Here is a 21,003-nt window from a genome sequence, read left to right on the forward strand (position 1 = left end):
TTTGGGGTTGGGCAGATTTATGAACCAGACCCTCCTCATCTGGACGGCTGCCAGTCTGCTGACGAGGCGAGGACTTGTGTTTTAGGACTTGTTTCCAAAGCAGCCACCAAAAAGCCCCACAGGTGTCAGAGCAGGAAGGGGGTGCTTGACAGAGGCCCAGAGGGAGGAAGCACTGTGGCTGCGGGCAGCGCGGGTTCCTGCCTGCTCGGTTCCTGTGTGTGTGTGTGCACGTGTGCGTTGAGTGTGTGCGTGTGTGTGAGTGAGAGCTCACGCCTGGCTGCTCTCTCCTGGTCCCTCCAGGCCCTCGGGGGTGCCTTACCCTTCCTGGTGAGTTGGGGAGGGTGACGGGCACTAGTGGGGGGACCTGGGCCTCACTGCCCCCCACCCCCATGGCGGGGGCCCACCCCGGGTCAGTACCGGCAGCAAAGTGCGGGTCGTCTTTCTCTATCTAGTTTTGGTATCTGTCTGGCTTTTCACATGAAACTACGTCCTCCGTCTTGGTGTTTATCTAAGGTGATCCTGTGGTTTTCACATGCCAGCTTTAATCATCCTTCTCATTTCTGTGAGCACTTGGGTAGGGAAAAGAAAGTGTTGCTTATGTATTGGGTCCCCACAGGCCTCCAGGAATGACAGTGGGCTCCAGCCACGGACTGTCCCTGAAGCCAGGACACCAGTCCAGGCTGCCATGTAAAAGCAGCATCTGTTGGCTCCTCTAGGGGGACAACGTTAAGAGAAGGTTGAACCCTGGGTTCTCTCTGTGGGGCTGGCAGGTAGGGGAGGTGGACGGTCCACCCTGGGGACGGCCAAGAGGACCGGGGTGGGCCCAGCTCAGGCCTCAGCTGAAGGGCTTCACCCATCCAGGCTGTCATTCCATGAGAGCCCGGCTCCCTCGGAAATAAAAACGCCACTCTGCATTTAAAGGATCTGTCCTTCTGGGGAATTCTTCAGAGCGACAGGGCTGCTCAGACATGAAAAGTAAAAAGGAAACAGTGTGATAGTTCACAAACCACTGTTTTCGGGGGGCTGCAAAACTCAAACAGCCCGCGGACAATTCCTGGGAGGAAGGGCCTTATTTTGATCTGCGAAGCGAGAGGAACATTGTTTGACAAAGTTTCTGCTTGACGGGAAGGGAAATCTTACGGGAGCGATTTTTTGCGAGGACCGGGCCTCAGTGAGGTGGTGCGTGAAGCAGAAGTAATCGTTTTATGTGTGAAACTCCGTGCGCAGAGCAAAGATGGAAAAATAGAGGCTAATTGGAACTGGCCTCACCCGTGAGAGGGGTCGAGCTGGTGGTTTCCGGTCCCCGCGACGCTGTGCGGGCATCCCTCCCGGTCCTCGCCTGTGATGCCCATCGCTAGGGGGCGCTGGAAACCTCCGAAAGTACCTGGGAGGAAGCCATCACCTGGAGGGTGGTCCGGGAAGAGCTCCGGGGTCCTCAAGTCCTCCCTAACCTGGCCCCTCCTTGGGGTTTCAAGAGGAGGAGGAGGGGTCCTTGCTGAAGGGTCTTGCCTGTATGTTGGGGTGGTTTTCCATTCCTGCAGGACCAGAGCCCTAGTTTTGAAGGGAAGGCAAGAGGGCAACCCTCGATGGGGGGCGCGAACTTAGGGAAGGGTGCCGCGTGCCTGCGAGCTGGGCTGCCTGTACCAGCCTCTCCTCTTGCGTCATCTCCGCCTCTGCTCTCTGTTCTGCAGCGGTGCCTGTCCACGGTTGTCTGCAGAGCATACCGCCCCCTACCCCACCCCCACCCCCAGGGCCTCCTGCTCTTTCTTTCTTTTTGCTGTAGGGTCGAGACTGGAAATCAAGCCATAGCTGAAGTGGGGAGATTTAAAAATCTGCTTGTTTATGACCTTTTGTAAGTAAGCTGGGGACAAAGAACTCTAGTTTCCTGTGTGATATCCTGGGTTATTATTTAAAGTCCATCAGGTCTACTAAGGGAGATATATGGGTTTCCTTCTAAGCATTCACTTAGCCGCCTGGCTCAGATGGTAAAGAATCTGCCTGCAATGCAGGAGACCCAGGTTCATCCCCTGGGTTGGGAAGATCACCCTGGAGAAGGGAACGGCAACCCACTGTAGTATTCTTGCCCGGAGAATTCCATGGACAGAGGAGGCTGGCAGGCTACAGTCCATGGGGTCGCAGAGTTGCACAGGGCTGAGCGACTAACTCTTTCTTAAGCCTTAGAAAGATATCTCATTATATACAGCCTAAGTGGTTGCAACCTAGACAGGTTCTACCAGGAGGTAAAGGGTAAGTCCAGTGAATGAGAGAGAGAGAGAGACAGAAATGGTGGGGAGAGGAAAAACGAAGGGGAGGGGAGGAGGAGAAGGAGAGAGAGAAATTGCCGTCCCTGGAAGAGCATCATGGATGAGTCCTGGGGACGATTTTCCTGATGATCTGTGGAGCAGGGATTCTAAAATCTCCCACACATTCACTGTGGAGGAAAATTTGGGTAGGACCCTTTCTTCACCTCTGCGGTCACTAATCACTTCTGTGATAGAACTCCAGGTCCACTGGAGCCTTTGGTGTGTTCCTTATATTCTGCACTGTTCCATCTTCAGCCTTTCAGTCACGTCAGAGAATGTGTTATTTTAACTCCTTGGATATTTCTGCTGCCCTCAGTGATAAAGTTAACATGTGAAAATTTTACAGAATTCACTGTGGCCCTGTGGACAGCTCGTCAATCCTGTCAGTTCTAGGCAGCAAGTTAGGCTGGACAGAAAGAGCCACAGTGGGTGGAATTCGGAAATGCTCTGCATATGTGTAAAAAGAAAGCGCGTTCCCTTCCTAGCGCAGGCTGAGCGCTGTGGTTAGGGCCCAGCTCACGATTCACCTTAGGAGCAGGAAGGCTAAGATGTTCCTCCACCACCTTGCCCCAGAAATCACAATTTCTGCTTCTAATGTTTAATTTTCCTTAGCTTAGGTCCCAGAAGGATTTATTAAATTCGCTTTGTGGAACCCATTAACTCTAAACTGAATAATGATGTTACTCTAGGCTTACGATCCGTTTATAGCAAATTTGCTATATATAAGACTCTAAGAATCTTCTATTCCTCCATGATGGAGTTTTAAGTCCGTGCATACCTGAAAAGGTTTACTCAATTTACCTAAAAGTGATTTGTAATTAACTGACATCAAGAAACCATGCTTGCAGAGGTGGTGAATAGCAAATGTGAACTCTGGCGAGAGGATGTTCGTCACGTGGCTTAAATTACAAGGCAGGAAACTCAAATGGCTTATCACTGTGTCTTTGGGACTCTGGCTTAACTCTGTACTTCAGGTGGGTAATAATGACTTGTAACTAATTTTTAATTTTTTCATTGCCTTGGTAGGATGACCAAAGCTGAATTTATAAATCACTTAGGGAAAACTTAGATAAATAGTTTAACATGTGCGTGTATGCAAATCTATGGTCTTTCTTTTATAAATCTTTTTAGAAGTGAGGAAGTCATTAACATTGCATGGCAGACTTTCTCATCTAAGGTGAGGCAGGCCGAGGAGCTGGAAATATTGGCAGGTGGTGGGGAACTCAAGGCATGTGCCCTGTCGGAGGGTCTGGGGCATGTTTATATATTGAAAAACGCTTGTAAGGATTCTGAATTATGGCAGCTTTGGAAAGACTCATGCCCCGAGCGACTGGTGGTGGCAAGGCGTGTGCCTCATATTTCCTGGGTGGTGTTACCGGGAGGGGGCTTCCCAGGTGGCGCCAGTGGTAAAGAGGCGCCTGCCGATGCAGGAGACATGAGACATGGGTTTGATCCTTGAGTTGAGAAAATCCCCTGGAGGAGGGCATGGCAACCCACTCCAGTATTCTTGCCTGGAGAATCTCATGGACAGAGGAGCCTGGAGGGTTATGGTCCATAGGGTCGCAAAGAGTCGGACATGACTGAAGCAACTTAGTATGCACACGTTACTGGGCGTCTGTGGAATACAGTGGAGGGTACTTGCTGACAGGGCATCTCTGTTCACCTGGGTTTGAGCCACTTCTGTGAACTTGGGCAACTCACTCACACGTCTCTAAGTGCCTTCCGGCTCCCACTTCTAGAATTTGATGCATTTCACAGGGTGCTGGAGTCAGCTCCCCCCTTGGAAGGAAAGTGGGATGGAATCTGGGTACCAGAGCGGGGGAAGAGCCCTGTGGCCCTTCCAGGCTGCCCATGGGTGGGCCGACTACACTCTGCAGGAGCGCAGATAGTGCCCCAGGTGGGCCGGGAGGCAGATTCTGGCCCAAGGGGACCTCTTTCTCCTCTGAACTCGGGCAAGCGCGCTGCTGTGGGCCCTGCCCAGGTGGCTTTGGCCACAGACAGAGCGCAATTGGGATCAGCGCCCTCCCGCTGCCTCTTTTGGAGTCCTCCATTTCTAAAGCATCTTGCATAACAGATTTCCTGCTCAGCGGGTGAGAGAAGCAGCTTCATTTGGGAGCAGGCCAAGATAGAAGGAGAAAGAAAAGGTGGCCTACAGAGAGGGTGGTAGGCATGATTAGGGCGGCATGAAAGACAGAAACCTCCCATCATCTTTAAAGTGCTTGGTGACTGGTGCTTATAGCAGGCGTCATACGTATGTGCGGGTCCATCACTTAAAACCACATCCAATGATTATGTCACGTGTGCGGCACGTTAACATCTGAATGCGCATCTCACAGGAGGCGGCAGCTGCATATCCCATGCCCAGAAAATTCTGCTACAAAGAAACAATTTTCACCTACATTTTTCTTTGCATTCATTCAGACATTACCTCCAGGGAAAGTGGTGTGGAAAATGAAAGCAGCAATTCGCATGTTTTTTTCTGCCCCCCCCCCCATTTGAGGGTTAATCTCTAATAAGAAGAGAAAAAAAATAGACCCTTTGGCTGAGTGAAGTGACCTGATTCTTCCTGGATCAACATGTTATCAGGTTGAGGTTGTCGCTACAAAGCAAGTATGATGAAGCCTGCCTTTTCAGACTAAAATCAAAGCCTTGGCTAGCCAGGCTAAAACTGCTGATCTAAGCATCCCCTAATCAGGCGGTCTATATGTAGATTTAGACATCTCCAGGAGGCTAGGAGACTATCAGGCCCAAACTGATTATTCTAATCAAGTGTTTTAATGAAGCACTTATTGCCAGGATCACAGGAACAGGGCCTGCTCTCAAGGAGTAATGGGCAGCATCTTTTTCCTTCTTCTTCACAGTGATAAGGTTTGGCTTTGTAAGGGTACATTTAATGTTTTTCTAAAGTAGGCCATGGAAAGAGTTTTCTGTGAATTGCACACTGATGAACAGGCTGTCTGGCTGGCGGACACCACAATTAGAGAATTAAAAAAAAGGTATGATCAAGTGGGTTGCAGACGAATCAATACCCCAACAACTGCATCTATTTGCATCTTCCACCCCCAAAACACAAAAGGAATCCTGGCTGGCCCAAGATATTTTTAAAAAATATATATAAAACACACACACATTGGGTTGGCTTTTATTGGAATGCCTAGATGCAATCTATAGTCATCAAGTTATGGAAAATTCAGGTCACATATAAAGTTAAGAAGGCAAATGAAAAGAACAATACAAATCAGACAAAATTTACATCTCAAAATATCATGAAAGCATTTTGACTGGCTTTGCCTAAAATACTTTGAATATCAATTTCTTTTTTGTAAGCTAATTCTTTTCATTATACAGCCCCCTCCCCACCCTCCCAACTCTTAGAAAAAGGTCTTTTGTTTACATATTCCCCAAGGTCACTATTTCTTGTAAAAGCATGTCCAGATCACAAGTCTTTTTAGAAAGAAATAGGCTCATTATACTCACTAACAAGACACTAATTGGGTTGATTTGACTTCACCTAAAATAAGCACCAGGAGAAGACTCCAAATCTGTTATTTATCGGTGCCAGTGTGAAGGGCCAGTCCATGTCAAGAGGAGGATAAGGTTATGATTTAACTTCCGTCATGTGGTACAAGCTTTTTCATGGATAATACATCTGAAATATTTCTGAGAATTTAGACTCAGAGCCTATTTCAACCAAAAGTACTTACAGCATGCTAAATACAGCCCTGCAGAAATGCCATGGAACAGAACTGCAAACACCTAAGTTAACAGTTAGAAAATAAAATGTAAAACAGAGCCACGTTTATGTGGTTTGAAATCTCAGAGTTGTCTAAACTGGGGCTTCATAATACTCGCCAGAGGATTTCCAGGATAAAAAATATTACTGCTAATCTGTGCTTTCATTCTAATAAAATATCAGCATTCATTAGAAGATTAATTACTTCGGTATGCTCTACCAAATACACAAAGACAGTAATAGCACTGATACTGTAAATTCAGTAGCTATTTTGAAACTTTCCCAGCCCATCTGTTTAATAAACACGCCTACTGTGCAATTTAGAGTATGTGATACATACAAAGCAGTTAGAAAATTAATTTTCAATACATCACTTGAACCTTTATATTTACGACATGTTCACTTGCTATGTTTTATCACCATTATACATAGAGGAAAACAGTGTGTACTATAGCTCAATGAACTGAGAAAGGTTTTCTAAAAATATTTTTGTGGCTGAATTTAGTGCTCACGAAAGAGACGTGCCAGAGTGGCTGAGCCGCAAGGAAGTGCAGATGCTTGGCGCCCTGGCACACGGGTGGCGGGAGAGCACGGCTCTCAGTTCCCTTCCAACGGATCTGCCACCCCCAGCTTCCCGAGACAGAGCTGAGGCTGCCATTGAAACCAGCTCCGAGCTGGCTGGGTCGTCCGGGCTATGGGAGCTTTTGATCTCCCCTTTATGTCCCTCTTTGTGACCTGAGGGTCCAAACTCGAGACTAGCTGAGTGACCCTGACCTTCCCTGTCTGGGTGTGTCACGGCTGCTCGGTTCCTGCTAGCTTGCCGAGATCTTAAGACATGTTAAAGGTGATGACTAACTACATCAGCTCCTTTCCTGCTCACAAAGCATCTGATGGGGGTCTTGCGCCTCCATCATGAAAAGAGGCTTCAGGGAAGGTAACAGTAAAACTCTGGGGTTAATGGTATCAACTCCCCCATTGACTTTTTAGGGGCGGAGAGAGGGACAATGCCTCCTGCCCTGTTTTACGTATTTTTGGGTTTGTGTTTGTGGCTTCCGTTACATTCCACCAGCCTTAGTTTTCTATCGTGCCTCTTAGCTGACAATGGTTGAGGACACTGGCCTGATGAAAAAGAGAAGGAAGAGAAAGGAGAAGGTCTCTGATTAGCCACCCACAGAGGATCGCACAGTCCTATCCATCTAGTGATAGAAAGTTGCACGTTTTTTTTTTGTTTTTCAACCTAATACAAAAATATTAACACTTCTGGACATTATAGGCATAAGTCGTTATATCTCTACAATATAATAATTTATACTGTACAGCTATAACAGATAACAAAAGGTGCAATCCTTTTAAAAAAATCACACAGTTCACATGTTTTTATCGTTTTATTTTTTAAGTATAAATTTTTTAAACACTTTACATAAATTAACTCCTCTGAGACTAATATCTGATGTACAGTAAATTGTAATTCATATAAAAATCCATAAACAACTTGTCTCACATAATTTACAAAAAAATCAGGGTTTCCTTTGCTTATCAGTGACAAGGATTCTATTTGCCAGTTTTCTTCCCCCCAAGGCAAACCACATGAGCATTTGTAAAATTCCTTAGAAATCCCCGCCCTGGCAGCAGAAGTCACGTGTGCCAATGTCCTTTTACAAACCAGCACAGGGAAAGCAGTTGGGTTGTCTAGAAACAGTAACTTTGCCCCACATTTTAAAATTAACAGATATATATCACATCCTATGCAGAGAGACTACTTCTTGTAAGCAAAGGTCGACAAGGTAATACCTGGAAACACTGTATGCATTTCTACCTTCGTTAGATACAGTGCCTCAGAGAACAAGAGGGCCCGGGAGCAAAAGATTTGGGCCTCTTTCTTTAATGATCTGTTTTTCCTTGGAATACTTTCAGTCCAACTGAGTGCAGCGATATGCATATGTAAACATATTCTTTAAAGCCGATCACCTTTTAAGGTCATTCAGAAGGAAGTCTTTTGTTTTCATTTGATTTTTTTTTTTTTTTTTTTGTGGATTTTTTAAAATAGCAGTCTGGTTCTCCCGGAAGGCTCTTCGGTGCCGGAGAGTCCCCCTCGGATTGTGCTACAGACAGATCTGAGCAGAGGTGGAGGATGGGGGGGTGCTGGGGCTGGAGGGGCAAAGCGGCACCCCGCCAGCTCGGGTCCTCGCAGGGATGGTGGCGGCGGCGCGCGCCTCCCTGCCGCCGGCCCGGGGGTTACCTCTTGCCGATCTCGCTCTGGCGGAGGAACTGGATGTTGTTGGCGCTGTCGGCCAGCTCGGGGTACTGCTCCACCGAGAGTACGTAGTACCCGTCGTAGCCCTGCACCTTGCCGGCGCTCAGCAGCTGCCGCTTCTCGCCCTCCGTCCAGAGGCGCGCGCCCTCCTCACCGTCGCGCACGCGCTGCTGCTCGCGCGCCCAGGCCCGGGCGAGCGCGCGCTGCCGCGCCTGCTCCAGGATGCGCGCCTTCTCCTCGTCCAGGGTCATGCCGTAGCGCACGTGCAGCGCCAGCGCACCGAACTGCATCTCCACGTCGGCGAACCTGCGAGTCCTGCCGTTGACCACGGTGGTGGACTGCGACACGGTCACGTTGATGCCGTTCTCCAGCGCCTTGCGGCCGCTGGTCAGCCGCAGGGTGCCCAGGTCGCTCTCCGGCGTGCTGGTCTTGATGAAATGGTGCGTGTCCTTACCTTCGATGGTGAAGTGCAGGTTCTCCAGGTAGAAGGCGTTGTTGAGCACGGCCGCCACCTTGATGCAGTCCTCGTTGGCGATGTTCAGCACGTTGGTCTGCACGCGGCCCTGGCTCACGGCCAGCATGACGCCCTTGCCGATCAGCGACTTGACCGTGGCGAACCACAGCCACGACGGCGCGCCGCTGCCTTTGCGCCTGCTCACCTGCACCTCGGCCATCTTCCCCAGGGACAGGAAGGCCTTGGACTGCCTCGCCACTTGCTGCTGGACTCCAAAAATGGGCTGCAGCAGAGAGAAACGGACCCGGAGGATGGGTTAGAGAACAGTCAAGCTCTTCTGGCTCCAGGGCGCCAGGCTCCCGGGCCGGTTCTGGGCAGAAATGAAACGCGGGGGATTGGCGGGTTGGGGGGTGGGTGGGGGTGGTGGCTGATTAAAAGCTCAGTAGGTTGTTTAGAAATGAAAGGGCTTAAAAACCCCGGGGGGAGGATGCACTCGAGAGACTCCGCTCCCCTCAAGTTAATCCCAATGTGTTTTGAAAGGTAAAAAGAGGAAAACTCCCATCATGTATTGTATGTGTCAAGAGCTTTTGAAGTTTCTAATGTGGGTGAAATGGGCTTCCCTGGTGGCTCCGTGGTAAGGAATTCGCTTGCAATGCAGGATTTGCAGGAGACATGGGTTCAGATCCAGGGGTCGGTGGGAGTCCCTGAAGGAGGGCATGGCAACCCACTCCAGGATTGCCTGGAGTATCCCATGGACAGAGGAGCCGGGTGGACTACAGTCCAAAGGGTTGCAAAATAGCCTACACGACTGAAGCGACTTAGCCCGCATGCGCGAACATGGGGGAACTATTCAGGCTTTTGCCTTTTCCCTTTCAGTTTCTAGATGCCCTTCTCCCAGGCTCACTCCATTTGGGGAACCAGCTTACCAGATGGCCCATCCCAGCAGCTTTCGCCATGGGAGGCTGGTGAGAAAGAGCCACAACACAGAGGAAGGTTGGAAAGCCTGGGGGTGCTCCAGTTGGATCATCCAGTCCCACTTTAAGCTAAAGTCCCCTTTTAAAGCTGCTGCTGCTAAGTCTCTTCAGTCGTGCCCGACTCTGTGCGACCCCATAGACGGCAGCCCACCAGGCTCCCCCGTCCCTGGGATTCTCCAGGCAAGAACACTGGAGTGGGTTGCCATTTCCTTCTCCAATGCATGAAAGTGAAAAGTGAAAGTGAAAAGTGAAAGTGAAGTCGCTCAGTCGTGTCCGACTCTTTGCGACCCCATGGACTGCAGCCTACCCAGCTCCTCCGTCCATGGGAGTTTCCATGCAAGAGTACTGGAGTGGGGTGCCACTGCCTTTTAAAGCACACGCCTTTAATTTCCTTACAGGCGGGTGCTTTAATTTAGGTAAACACTGTACTGTCTCTTGGTGAACAGAGCTTTCAGCTGAATTTGACTGTATAACTGATGGACTGAAATGGGCCAGGATGAGCGCACAGTGGGGACAGCTGTCAACGAGTGTTTATTGTGTTAGGAAAACATTTATTTTTCGCAGACTGAGGGACAGTGGGCCTTCTGCATTCACAAGGGTTTTAAACTTGGGGCATCTTAACTCAGGCATCTCTTAGACTACCAGATGTTCATCTGGCCAGCATTTCCCCCAATTGGAAGCATGTGTTTCGTTTGCAGCAGTGGAAGACACATTTGTTTTTCTGCTCTCCAGGCATCCTTGATGTCTTTGCTGGCGATTCCCTAAGCTGTCCTTATGGTGTACTTCTCATGACAGAGAACCTGAACTGTATGGAAAAGGCTGCCTAGGAAAAAAGTTGGCAAGTCCATTTGTACAGTATGACTTAAGTGTTTTCAGACATGTTGGAAAGTCATCTGCAATTATTACGTGCTCAAAGGCATTAGCAAACTTAGGGATGTCTTCATGGCACTTGATAAGTGCAGGTATATTTGCAATTAGAAATGTTAAAATGGCTCCCAGATCCCAGAAACTGAATGGGTTTTGCTTTTTAAACGTAAAGGTGACATCTGAAAAAGGAATTGCTTTTATGTTAAGTATGAAACATGCACCAGAAAGCAGAGGTATTGGCATTGTGTGTAACTCTGTGTATACGTGTATGTGTGTTTTAGCCGGGATTGCCTTTTCTTTTTGTGTTCATTGAGATGATAGGAAATTGCTCAAGGGGGGAAATTAATCTTTCTAAGAAACTCTGTGCTCTCTTCTTATCATTATGGGGTAACCCAGTTTCTTGATCTTTAATTATTTTTGCTTTAAGCTAGAAATTCTGATATTTTGTTGTTGTGTTCCTTTCCGATCCCTGAATGGTGGGAATTAAAAAGTGTCATTTTGTGAAATGGCAGCTTTGATTTTGCAATTTTCCATTCTTTCTCCTTTTATTTCTCAGAATGGTTCCAGGCCTCCTGGTCTGTTAGTTTCAGGAAAATTCCATAAACACCTAGTGGTAGGTGGAGCTTTACCGCAGGCCATTTTATTTGTAATCTTTTTCCCTTGAAAACATGGCTAACATTTTAAAGAAGTGGAACTTTGTGGCATTGTTTGTGAGCTGCTAATTTGTAATATGAATTCTCTGTTTACTGTATCTTTGCCTTAAGGTCCCAAATCTTATAAATGTGCGTTCCTGGGGTTCTCTGTAGAAACCCTGCACTCAACAATGAGCTTTCATATTTTATTACATTTGATAATGTCTTTCTGTTTTTATTAGCATCACTAAAAGCAGACTGAAGCCTGTTTCACAGGCCCCTGGTCTGCCGAACAGAAATGCGAGAGAGAAGTGGTGCTTTCGTTCCTGAGTCAAAAAAAAAAAGGCCTTTGGTACCCAGGGAGTCTGATTAAACGGGACCATAAGGGACAAGTAAGCCCTTTGTCACCTCTCATGGTTGCGCTTTTTGTCTCTTACCGGTGTATCATCCCACTGCTGACTCTTCACGAGTTCGTAAGAAGGCTCCGTTAAATCAAATTTGGGGACAGGGAATCCAGGAATAGCATTGTGCAGATGGAAGCCAAAGGTCACCAGCCAGCTGTTAACATCTAGGAAAAGAAGGTTCAAAATGAAAGACTTCTGAGTTTACTTTGTGCTTTCCGACCCTGAAAGCCTTACCTGAAAATGACACCTTCACAAACCAGAACCTGAAAAAGAGCTCATGTTTGCCTTGGCCCTACAATTAAAAACTGACTATTTTCAGACACGGTAAAAATAGCTTCAGTAGCAGAAGGAAGTGAGGCAAGGGCTACAGACAGTGTGGATAATAGAGACTCACTTAGACAGATGGGTACCTGGTCCCACGTGGGAAGTTGCAACCCAATAGTGTTTAAAAAAAAAAAAAGTTGAATAACAATGCCTAGCAGCATGAAAGAGACGTGGCTGTTGAACACAAACGACATCTGTAGTTAGTGAAGGCTGGTCTTAACGAGAAGTCCTGTGTTATTAGCTTTCCAAAGTGGCTGCCCAAGGATATGCAAGTTTCCACCACCCATTTTCTATTAATAAAAACCCCGCATTGAGTGTATGAAAATCAACAGTCAACTCTTAATAAAGATGAATGCTGAAAGCTGGCCGAGGGCACGGAAGTTCTGATTCCCATCAGTTCCAACTTCAAAGGCTCTCTGTGCACAGGTGGAAACAAACTTTTGAGGGAGAGAAGCTGGAAACCTTTAAGAGGGTATTTTAGAATATTGCCATGTGACTCCAAAAGCCATTACGCTGAGAATAAAGCTTTGATTCTATTCTGGAGGTTATACTGTTACAGAACTACTCAGCAGGCTTGCAGCTTTATGAGTACAGTTGGGTGTAGATTATTTTATATATTAAGCACATTGCTGGAAAATTTGAAATTGCATTTCACCTAATATATTTTATGCTGTTCCATCTCTCTCTTGATGTTTTTCAAAAAATGCTACTGTGGCATTCCCTGGCGTCCATGTTGCTAGGAGAGCATGAATTCAGGAGCAGTGGGTTGCCAGCCTCTCGGGCAGCACTATCAACACCTCTTAAATAAGCCGTGGGGAACTGCTTGTTGGAATGATGGAAGCCACTTGCTCCCCGATTCCTTCTCTGGGGCACCAACTCTCACCTCTTTGTCAGGCTGGCAGGTCCCTTTCTGCAGGCATCATATAGGCTATAAACTCAGTCTTATGCTCCCTCTTTATTTTTTTTTTAATTAAAAATTTATTTTTGGCCACGTCGGGTCTTAGTTGTGGCACTCAAGATCCTTCACTGTGGCTTGAGCTGTCTCAAGAGGGCTTAGTTGTGCCATGGCATGTGGGATCCTGGTTCCCCGACCAGGGATCCAACCAGAGTCGCCTGCACTGCAAGGCAAATTGTTAACCACTGAACCAATAGGGAAGTCCCATCCCTCTTTTAAATGGAGGGCTGGTGGTGGTGGTGGTGGAGAGAGAAAAACCCCAAGTTCATTGCATAGGAGAGAAAGTGATATACATGTGTGTGCGTGCATAAGATTGGGAGGGGCGTGGTTTATGTTTTAGAGAAAATTTTTGAATGGGGGCAAAGGTACTCCTACTATGAACAATGTCTGTGAAGCAGTGAAAAATCAGAGGCTCTTAACATGTTGAAGATTACTGCCCAGATACTGGGACATGAATGCAGACGTGTACTGGGGAACCCTGAAGGAGAATACCCATTTGGGTATTGCTGAGTCAGGATGCTGAGAGCAGGGACTTGGAGCGGGTTCATGTGGGAGAGAGCTAGGCGAAGCTTGAGACAGTCTGGGGAAGCAGGAAGCAGATGTGAAATGAACAGGGGGCAGTATTTTGAGAGCTGTACCGAGAACTGAGAAGACAGAACACCCTGGCATGCTTCAAATATTGACCAAGGAGAGAGACAGCCAGACAGAGCATCTAACACAAGGCAAAACAAAACAACAGAAAACCCCAAACCAAACCAAGCCCAGGAAAAGAAAACAGGGAATAACCTTCCTCTAGGGAGCATAAACACGGGGGTTAATTATGGCAGTGGAACTCAGGAACAAAGTGGAAACAGAAGGGCTCAGCATCCCTGGGGCCGAGGATGAGTGGAGATCTCTGCTCGCTGATGGGAAGCCCCGTGGATTGTGTGGGTGGGAGTGTAAACTTGTGCGGCCACCAAGGAAAGCAGGATGGAGGCTCCTCACAAAACTAAGAATAGAATTACCATGTGATCCGGCAGTCTCTCTTCTGGCTAGTTAGCCCCCAAATGCAAAAATACTAATTTGAAAAGATGCACGCACCCCTGTGTTCACTGCAGCATTCTTAGAATCGTCAAGGTATGGAAACAACCTAAGTGTTTATCCACAGATGAATGGATAAGGAAGATACGTGTATGTATATACATACACATACACAATGGAATGTTAGTCGCAAAAAATGAAATCTTGCCATTTGTAACAACATGGATGGGTCTTGAGGGTATTATGCAAGGAGAAGTAAGTCAGGCGGAGAAAGACCAATACTGTATGATTTCACTCGTATAACAATTTTCTTTTTTTTTTTCTGGCTGCACCACATGGCGTGTAGGATCTTACTTTCCTGACTAGGGAACGAACCCCGGACCCCCAGCAGTAAAAGTGTAAAGTCGTAACCATTGGACCCCCAGGGTATTTCCCTAACTCCTATGAAACAAACGATCAAACCAAGCATGCAGGAGAGAATGGAGTAGTGGCTACCCGGGGAAGGAGATGGTGGGGGACAAAGTGGATTAAGGGCATCAGCTCTCTGGTGACAGATGCTGAATAAGTTTTGGATGGTACTCTGTAGTGTACACAGAAGTAGAAACAGAATGGTGTACACGTAAAACATACAGTGTTATAAAGCAGTGTTACCTCAGTAAAGAGTAATGAAGAAGCTTATTACAGAGAACTACAGTTGTGCTTGGGTTTCCCTAGTGGCTCAGGCGGTAAAGAATTGGCCTGCAATGCAGGAGACCTGGGTTTGATCCCTGGTTTGGGAAGATTCCCTGGAGAAGGGAATGGCAACCCACTCCAGTATTCTTGCCTGGGAAATTCCATGGACAGCAGAGCCCAGTGGGCTACAGTCCATGGGGTTGCAAAGAGTTGGACACCATTGAGTGACTAACACTTTCACTTTTTCCCACTACTACTTAAGGCAGAATTGCATGTTATTATATTTTTATACCACAAAGTAGGCATTGCTCTCCCCATTGTATTGTTAAGGAAACAGACTCAGAAAGTCATGTGACTTGTCTATGACCTGTTGTTGGAGAGGCGTTCAGATTGGAACTCCAATTTGGGGGCTTCAAGTTCATCTTTTCTGTACCCGCCCCCTATGTCCCTTCTCTTCAAATGGCATGCCTAGATTCCATGTCATTTCAGAAAAACTGTGGTCTTGGGCACTGGCCGGCAGAACAGGAAGTAACAAACTATGTCCCACTGTCCCTCTGTGGCTTTCTCCTTGGTTTCATTGAAAAGATTAGACTTTTTTTTCTTTAAAGACATTTGATTTTGCAGGAGGAAGGCATCAAGTTAAACCCCTAGCAGTTATTTTATGGATTCAATGATTTCAGTACTTAGAAAGGAAAAACAATTCTGCTTACCTGTGATGTAGTCTTTCACATCATGGATTTTGCTTGCTGGGTTGTTATTCCTAAACATATACAGGTTAAAGGGAGCTGGGTCCTTCCCAATTCTTTTCCAGATTTCTATGTCAGGTGTTGTCCACCGTCCTGCCAAAATGTCATAATCCCTTTCTCCAAAATGGATTAATTTTGTGAGTGGGTCATACAAGCCACCGTGAAATCCAATTACCAGCTGGAAGTCAATATTGGAGTCAAAATAGATCTCACCGTAGGCGGTGTACTGAATCTGTTTGAGCATAAGCCCGTTGCTACTAAAAACAGCCAGGGGTGTCCCTGTGTTGTCAGACGCGATGTAGAATTCATCCCCGCTGCTGATTTCCATGGCAAAGAGATGTCCTTGGAGATCATAATAGAGGGAGGTGATCTCTGAACTCGAGTGGTTGTAGACGTGAGTAATTCTGGTGGGGTAAGTGAGGTCCGCATAGAAAAACTGCAGGTGCTGTCCCAGACTGGTCTTGCTAGACACGCGCCTCCCCAGGCCATCGTAACGATAGATCACTGTCCAGCCGCTGCCTTTACTGTAGACTCGGGTCAGAAGCCCCTTGGAGCTGTACTCGAAGATCTCGGTGCCTCTCTGACGCAGGAAACCATCCTCATCCAATCGGTACTGAACGTCACCCAGCCGGGTGATCCTGTCTCGCAGGTCGTAGCGGAGTGGGGTCAGCCGTGCGCTGTTACTCGGGTTCAGTAAATGGAGGTTCCCATTCAGGTCGTAGTTGTAACGCCACATGATTTTTTCATTCAGGTACACCGTCTGGAGCTGTCCGTCGACGTCATACTCGTAAGCATACTTGGTGGTGTTGGCGAAGGGCCCTATTTTAATCTCTCTCTTGGTTACCCGACCCATGTTGTCATACTGAATTGTAATCCAGTACATGAGCGATCTGAATATCTCATACTGAATCTCCTTGATGCGTCCGTGGGCATCAAAATGCTTCGTGTAAGTCATGACAGCTGTGGAAATGATCTGGTTAATATCGTAATAGATGACGCCAAATTTTCCAAACTGCTCCACTTTGCCCGAAATGTCGTCGAACTGATAGAGGTCGATGGGCAGGGGAGTCTCATTGATGACACCCTGCATGCTGGTCACCCGGAAACTGTTGTCATAGCTGTAGTCGAATCTCGCGTTCACCATCCCATCTTCGCTGAAGCGGAAGATCTGCCTGTCAATCAGGGGGCCGATCTGCCTGTATCTAATGGTGCAAATGAAACCATCGCTCTGGAGGTTTACTGTTTTGAGGACTCCCGCCGTCTCATCGTAGGTGAAACTGACCCGCGTGCTGTCATATAAGATCTCTGAGAGCCTGGTCTGCCTTCGATACTTGAATAAGACCCTCCTGCTGGTTCCCAGGAAAGCCGTCTGCAGAAGCAGCCCCTCCTCATTGTAGTCGGTGATGACCGAGGCGTTGCTCTCTGGGGGGTTGTATATATTGCGGTAGTAGCCGATGGAGCGGATGGTCTGCATGGTGTGGCGAGCCACGCTGGGCATGGTGATGGCAGATAGCTGGTCCCACATATCGTATTCAAAGATGTACTGCCGCTGGCTATGGAGCAGAAGCACCATGGACTGCAAAGAGGGGGCATGCATTAGCCAATATTTGCAAATGGGGGGGAAGTAAAAGTAGATGTAGTGACCACAAAGACGCAAAAATAGCCCGCCTGAGAAAATGATTTTTGCTTTAATTGAGTTCTCCTTGACCTTCCCTGTCCTTAACGATTTCCTGCCTAATTTGCCTGGATGCTTAATTGCCAGCGGTTTCGCACTGAGTGCCTCAACTCTCATAATGGGCTACTTGTCAGGATCGGACCTTTTTTTTTGTACCAGGCATTCACAGCCAAGCAGCAGATTGTCAGTGGATCTGGATAAGTCATAATACAGGCATGAGCAAAGCTGCTTCAAGGACAATATTTCACGGGGAAGACAGCATATGGGAAGTGCAGTCCTGTCCATAGTTAGCAATTATTTAGTAAGGTGGCTTTTCCCCAAACATTTCATGGAAGAGCCACGCAAATCATGCTTGAATTTCCAGTGCACTTGAAGGAGGAGCAAAGCATTCAAAATATTTATTTTATAAAGAAGAGACATAAAATTAGCCCCTAAAGGGACTGTGTGTACATAAAGCATCAACAGCAACACTGCTAGGTTAATCACTTGGTGAATAAGAGCTGTCAATGCTCTTATTAGGAATATGGATTCAGAGATGGTTTTTTGTTTGCAAATTCTTTACATGACATCTGAAATGACAATGAAATCTGCATTCTGAAATTTCCTTTTGTGAGAACCAAATCTGACTTGTCCCTTAGGTACAGTAAGGATGGTTTCTGGGCTATACACTGCTTGGGTGCTAAATTATGAGGTGAATAAATATATGAATCAAAGTAAGCTCGGCTTATTCTTCAAGTGATTTCAGAAAGACAAAAGACAGTTTATTAGGCCAAGGGAGAGACAGTCAACTTGGAGGCTGGTTTGGTATCTCTGCAGTGGAAAAAGAGCGGGCAGTTCTTTCCTCTGGGAGGCTCCAGCTAAACCCTGTTAGACCAAATGGAGTGATGGCCAAACTGGGTGGATGGTCAGATTAGAAGCTGAAAAGCTAACCCCTCCCCCTCCCCTACAACGGGACATACTCTTTGCTTTTGACATAAAAGTGCATAACCCCTTGTCTAGGCTCACTGCCTTTCCTCTATCGTCCGCCATTTTTCAAATGCAGTTTGCCTGACTCAGGCTTCTGCAGGATCTCCTCCATGGGCACATCTGGGGGCGATTTTTGTGTGCAGATGTATGACCAATGTCTTGAGACTTGTTGCTAATGGTCTGCATTCTTCCAAGGAAGGCTTGGACGAATTGCTGAATTCATAGGACCCTGTGCCCAGGTTTGCAGCCACTTAGAATCATGTAGGTAGTAAAATATTACTTGCTTTGCCATGAATACACTTTGGCTTAGGGAGCCTGTCCTGGCGAGGAAATGGAAATAGTTTGGGTGGGTTTTAGGGACTTGGGAGAGATGCTGAGAACGTGCTCGTTGGCTTTTCTGATCCCTGTTGATACGTGAAGGTGATCTCTGTTACGGCTGGGGTCATTTTGACAGCGGCTCTTATCAATGGTATGCCCCTTGGCTCCCTTTAAAGATTTCAGTCACATTACGGTCACTGCTCTCAATTTGGGGGGTCCAGGAATTTATTTTATTAATTTATTTTTGGCCAAGGGATCTTAGTTCCCCAACCAGGTCTTTAGGAAGAGGAGTCCGTGTACAGTCTGTCTAGAATTAGATAAGCTGACTTACATGCATGAGGCTGGTCCAGAGCACCCTCTAGGGGAGAGCAAGATGGGGTGAGTGAGTGGGACAGCGATGCGGACGTGAGTGTGTGGAGGACAGAGGTCACTCCCTGTGGCTACTGGCAGAGAGGATCGCTGGGAGCGATGAGAGGCACCGAACTCAAAACCAGGGTGAACTTTCATCTCAAAGGGGAATGAAACGACTCATGAAGATGCTCTTTGAAGGATTCTGTCTCTTTCAGAAAGGAATTACAAGGAGGTGGTCTTGCCCTTTGCTCCTTTCGCTTTCATTCCCTTTTAACCCCAGTCACTACCTGACACCTGGCACCCTGCACACGTGTAACTGCATCTTTTTTGGTAGCATGTTACTGTCTTAGGCATGGGTTCCCTTTCAGTGCAGACGAAAGGGGAGAGGGCCCGGAGGCCCGGCAGTGTGGCTTTCTTAAAAAATGGCTTCTTTTGGTTACTGATGCGTAAACAGGATCTATGGGCTTTTTACGGTTATGTCGAAGCTCTGCCAGGAACGTCACACACCTGACAGCTTTAACTGTGCGAACGTGTAAGGCGCTTTCTGAAACGAAAAAGCTCGCGCTGAAATGATTTACAAATGACTTACGAGCTCAAGGTCTAATGTGTGAATGTTGTCGCGGATGGGCTTGGCAGGTGGGCGGTGGTGGTGTTTGTTTACAGAGTAAGTCATGTAAAAGGGTGTCAGAGAGCTGAACTTCACTAAGGAGAAACACCGTGGCTGATGCACAGATTCCTCAGTGCTCTATGGCTGTGACTTACATACGGATGCTCAGAATAGTAAATGGAACTCAGTCAAGTACTGGTGGCCCCGCCCCTGCCCCGCCCATCCCCACAGTGCGCTGGGGCAGTTTGCACGCAAAGACCAATCATTGCTTTCCTATGTTCCCACTCTGGGTACAGCGTACCTTTTCCAAGTATGTGTAACTCCAGGTTTTACCGTCAGCAAAAACCCGGGACACAATCCTCCCCTGTCCGTCATAATCGACTTTCTCACTGGTGGTTCCTCGCTGGATGCTGGCAATTTGACCCGTGGACGAATAGGTGACATTGACGGCCATCAGCTTGCTACTCGGCAGCCAGAGAGTCGGATGCCCTGACATGTCATAGGCGATCCTCAGGAGAAATTTACGGTGGTCATCATAGATCTTCTCTGTCTTTGTTGTTCGATCAAAGTCAACTGAAAGGAGGTTTCTGCCATTAACCTGGTACAACACAAACAAGATGATAAAATAAATCATGCTGTTTCAATACCAGCCCCTTATTACTCTTCAGGGTCCCCGCTATTGTTTAAACACCATTTATGATGATTGATTCTCTTTGTCAGTAAATTAATTTAGCAACTTCTTGGGTACAAGTGCAAGGCAGTAGATTAACTGCTCTTTTAAAAGGTTTCATTAAGCAGAGAGACAGCCTGGCGTTTGTTCAAAACCCTTTCAATTAAATTTTGTAAACTTAAGCAACTGATAAGAAAAATGCCGAGATGTATTTGCTTTCAAGTTTGCTCAGAAGATAGGAAGGTGGTAAGCCTGACATCGCTGCAAATTACTCAAAGCCCCGCCCTCCCAGAAGACACTGGGAAATAACTGCTCACTAGATTAATCATGGCTACATTAAATAAAACGGTGGTAAATGTGATTCCAGCCCTTTGAAGAACAGTTAAGTAGAAGCTGGAGCCCACATTACTGTAAATTATTAATCAGTTTAAATAGCAGGAGGTTACAAACACGATCCTCGCTTTGGGCTGAGTGCTGAAGTGTCACAATTTTTTGGAATGCCTTTTTCTTTGATAACATCTGGTTAACTGGCAAGGACTTCAGATCCTTCACTCCTACATCTACACAGTCTGACCACCATGCTTACTTTACAAATCGAGCCCCATGTTGTCCTAGGGACTCCGTGGGGCTCTGTGCCATGCTCAGAAGCCATGGCTACATCTGGCTGTTACTGTCTGTGACCCAAGGTGCACACCAGCCGGCATTCGTTGCTATGGTGGACACGTGGCCTTGGTTAAATTCTGCTTTATAGATGGTCTACAGTGTTTGCAGAAGGCCGGAGCCAGTCCATTCTTTGATTTTCTACTGCACCTTTGTGATAATGGTGGCTTGTCCATAACAAAATGTTCTGTAACTGTTCGGATTGTTACAAGTTAAATGGGAAAATCTTAACCTTTATTGACCATATCCTAGCTAGAACCTTCAAAATAGACAACTCCAGTTGATCACTTATACACACACACACACCCCTGTAGAAGGAAATGACAACCCACACCAATATTCTTGCCTGGGAAATCCCATGGACAGAGGAGCCTGGTGGGTTACAGTCCATGGGGTCAAAAAGACGGACACGACAGAG

General features: G+C 47.1%; 1 protein-coding gene and 1 long non-coding RNA gene across 5 annotated transcripts in view; one reads left to right on the top strand and one right to left on the bottom strand.

Annotated features, from left to right (window-relative positions):
* Positions 1-239: 239 nt before the first annotated feature.
* Positions 240-21,003, top strand: part of LOC145518161 (uncharacterized) — a 38,405-nt gene continuing 17,641 nt past the window's right edge. The window contains exon 1 of the long non-coding RNA XR_014062663.1: positions 240-327. This is a non-coding gene — a long non-coding RNA (uncharacterized LOC145518161). The remainder of the gene's footprint in view (positions 328-21,003) is intronic.
* Positions 7,407-21,003, bottom strand: part of TENM3 (teneurin transmembrane protein 3) — a 1,016,736-nt gene continuing 1,003,139 nt past the window's right edge. For all 4 annotated transcript variants that reach the window (XM_081521959.1, XM_081521963.1, XM_081521962.1 and 1 more), the window contains 4 exons: positions 19,557-19,853; positions 15,303-16,914; positions 11,655-11,785; positions 7,407-9,027 (listed from right to left, as the gene is read on the bottom strand). In XM_081521959.1, coding sequence (XP_081378085.1) covers positions 8,272-9,027; positions 11,655-11,785; positions 15,303-16,914; positions 19,557-19,853 — 2,796 coding nt within the window. In that variant the 3' untranslated portion in view covers positions 7,407-8,271. The remainder of the gene's footprint in view (positions 9,028-11,654; positions 11,786-15,302; positions 16,915-19,556; positions 19,854-21,003) is intronic.

The sequence above is a fragment of the Giraffa tippelskirchi genome, chromosome 8 (genome assembly GCF_054371585.1).
Source record: "Giraffa tippelskirchi isolate mGirTip1 chromosome 8, T2T-mGirTip1v1.2.pri, whole genome shotgun sequence".
Lineage (NCBI taxonomy): Eukaryota > Metazoa > Chordata > Mammalia > Artiodactyla > Giraffidae > Giraffa > Giraffa tippelskirchi.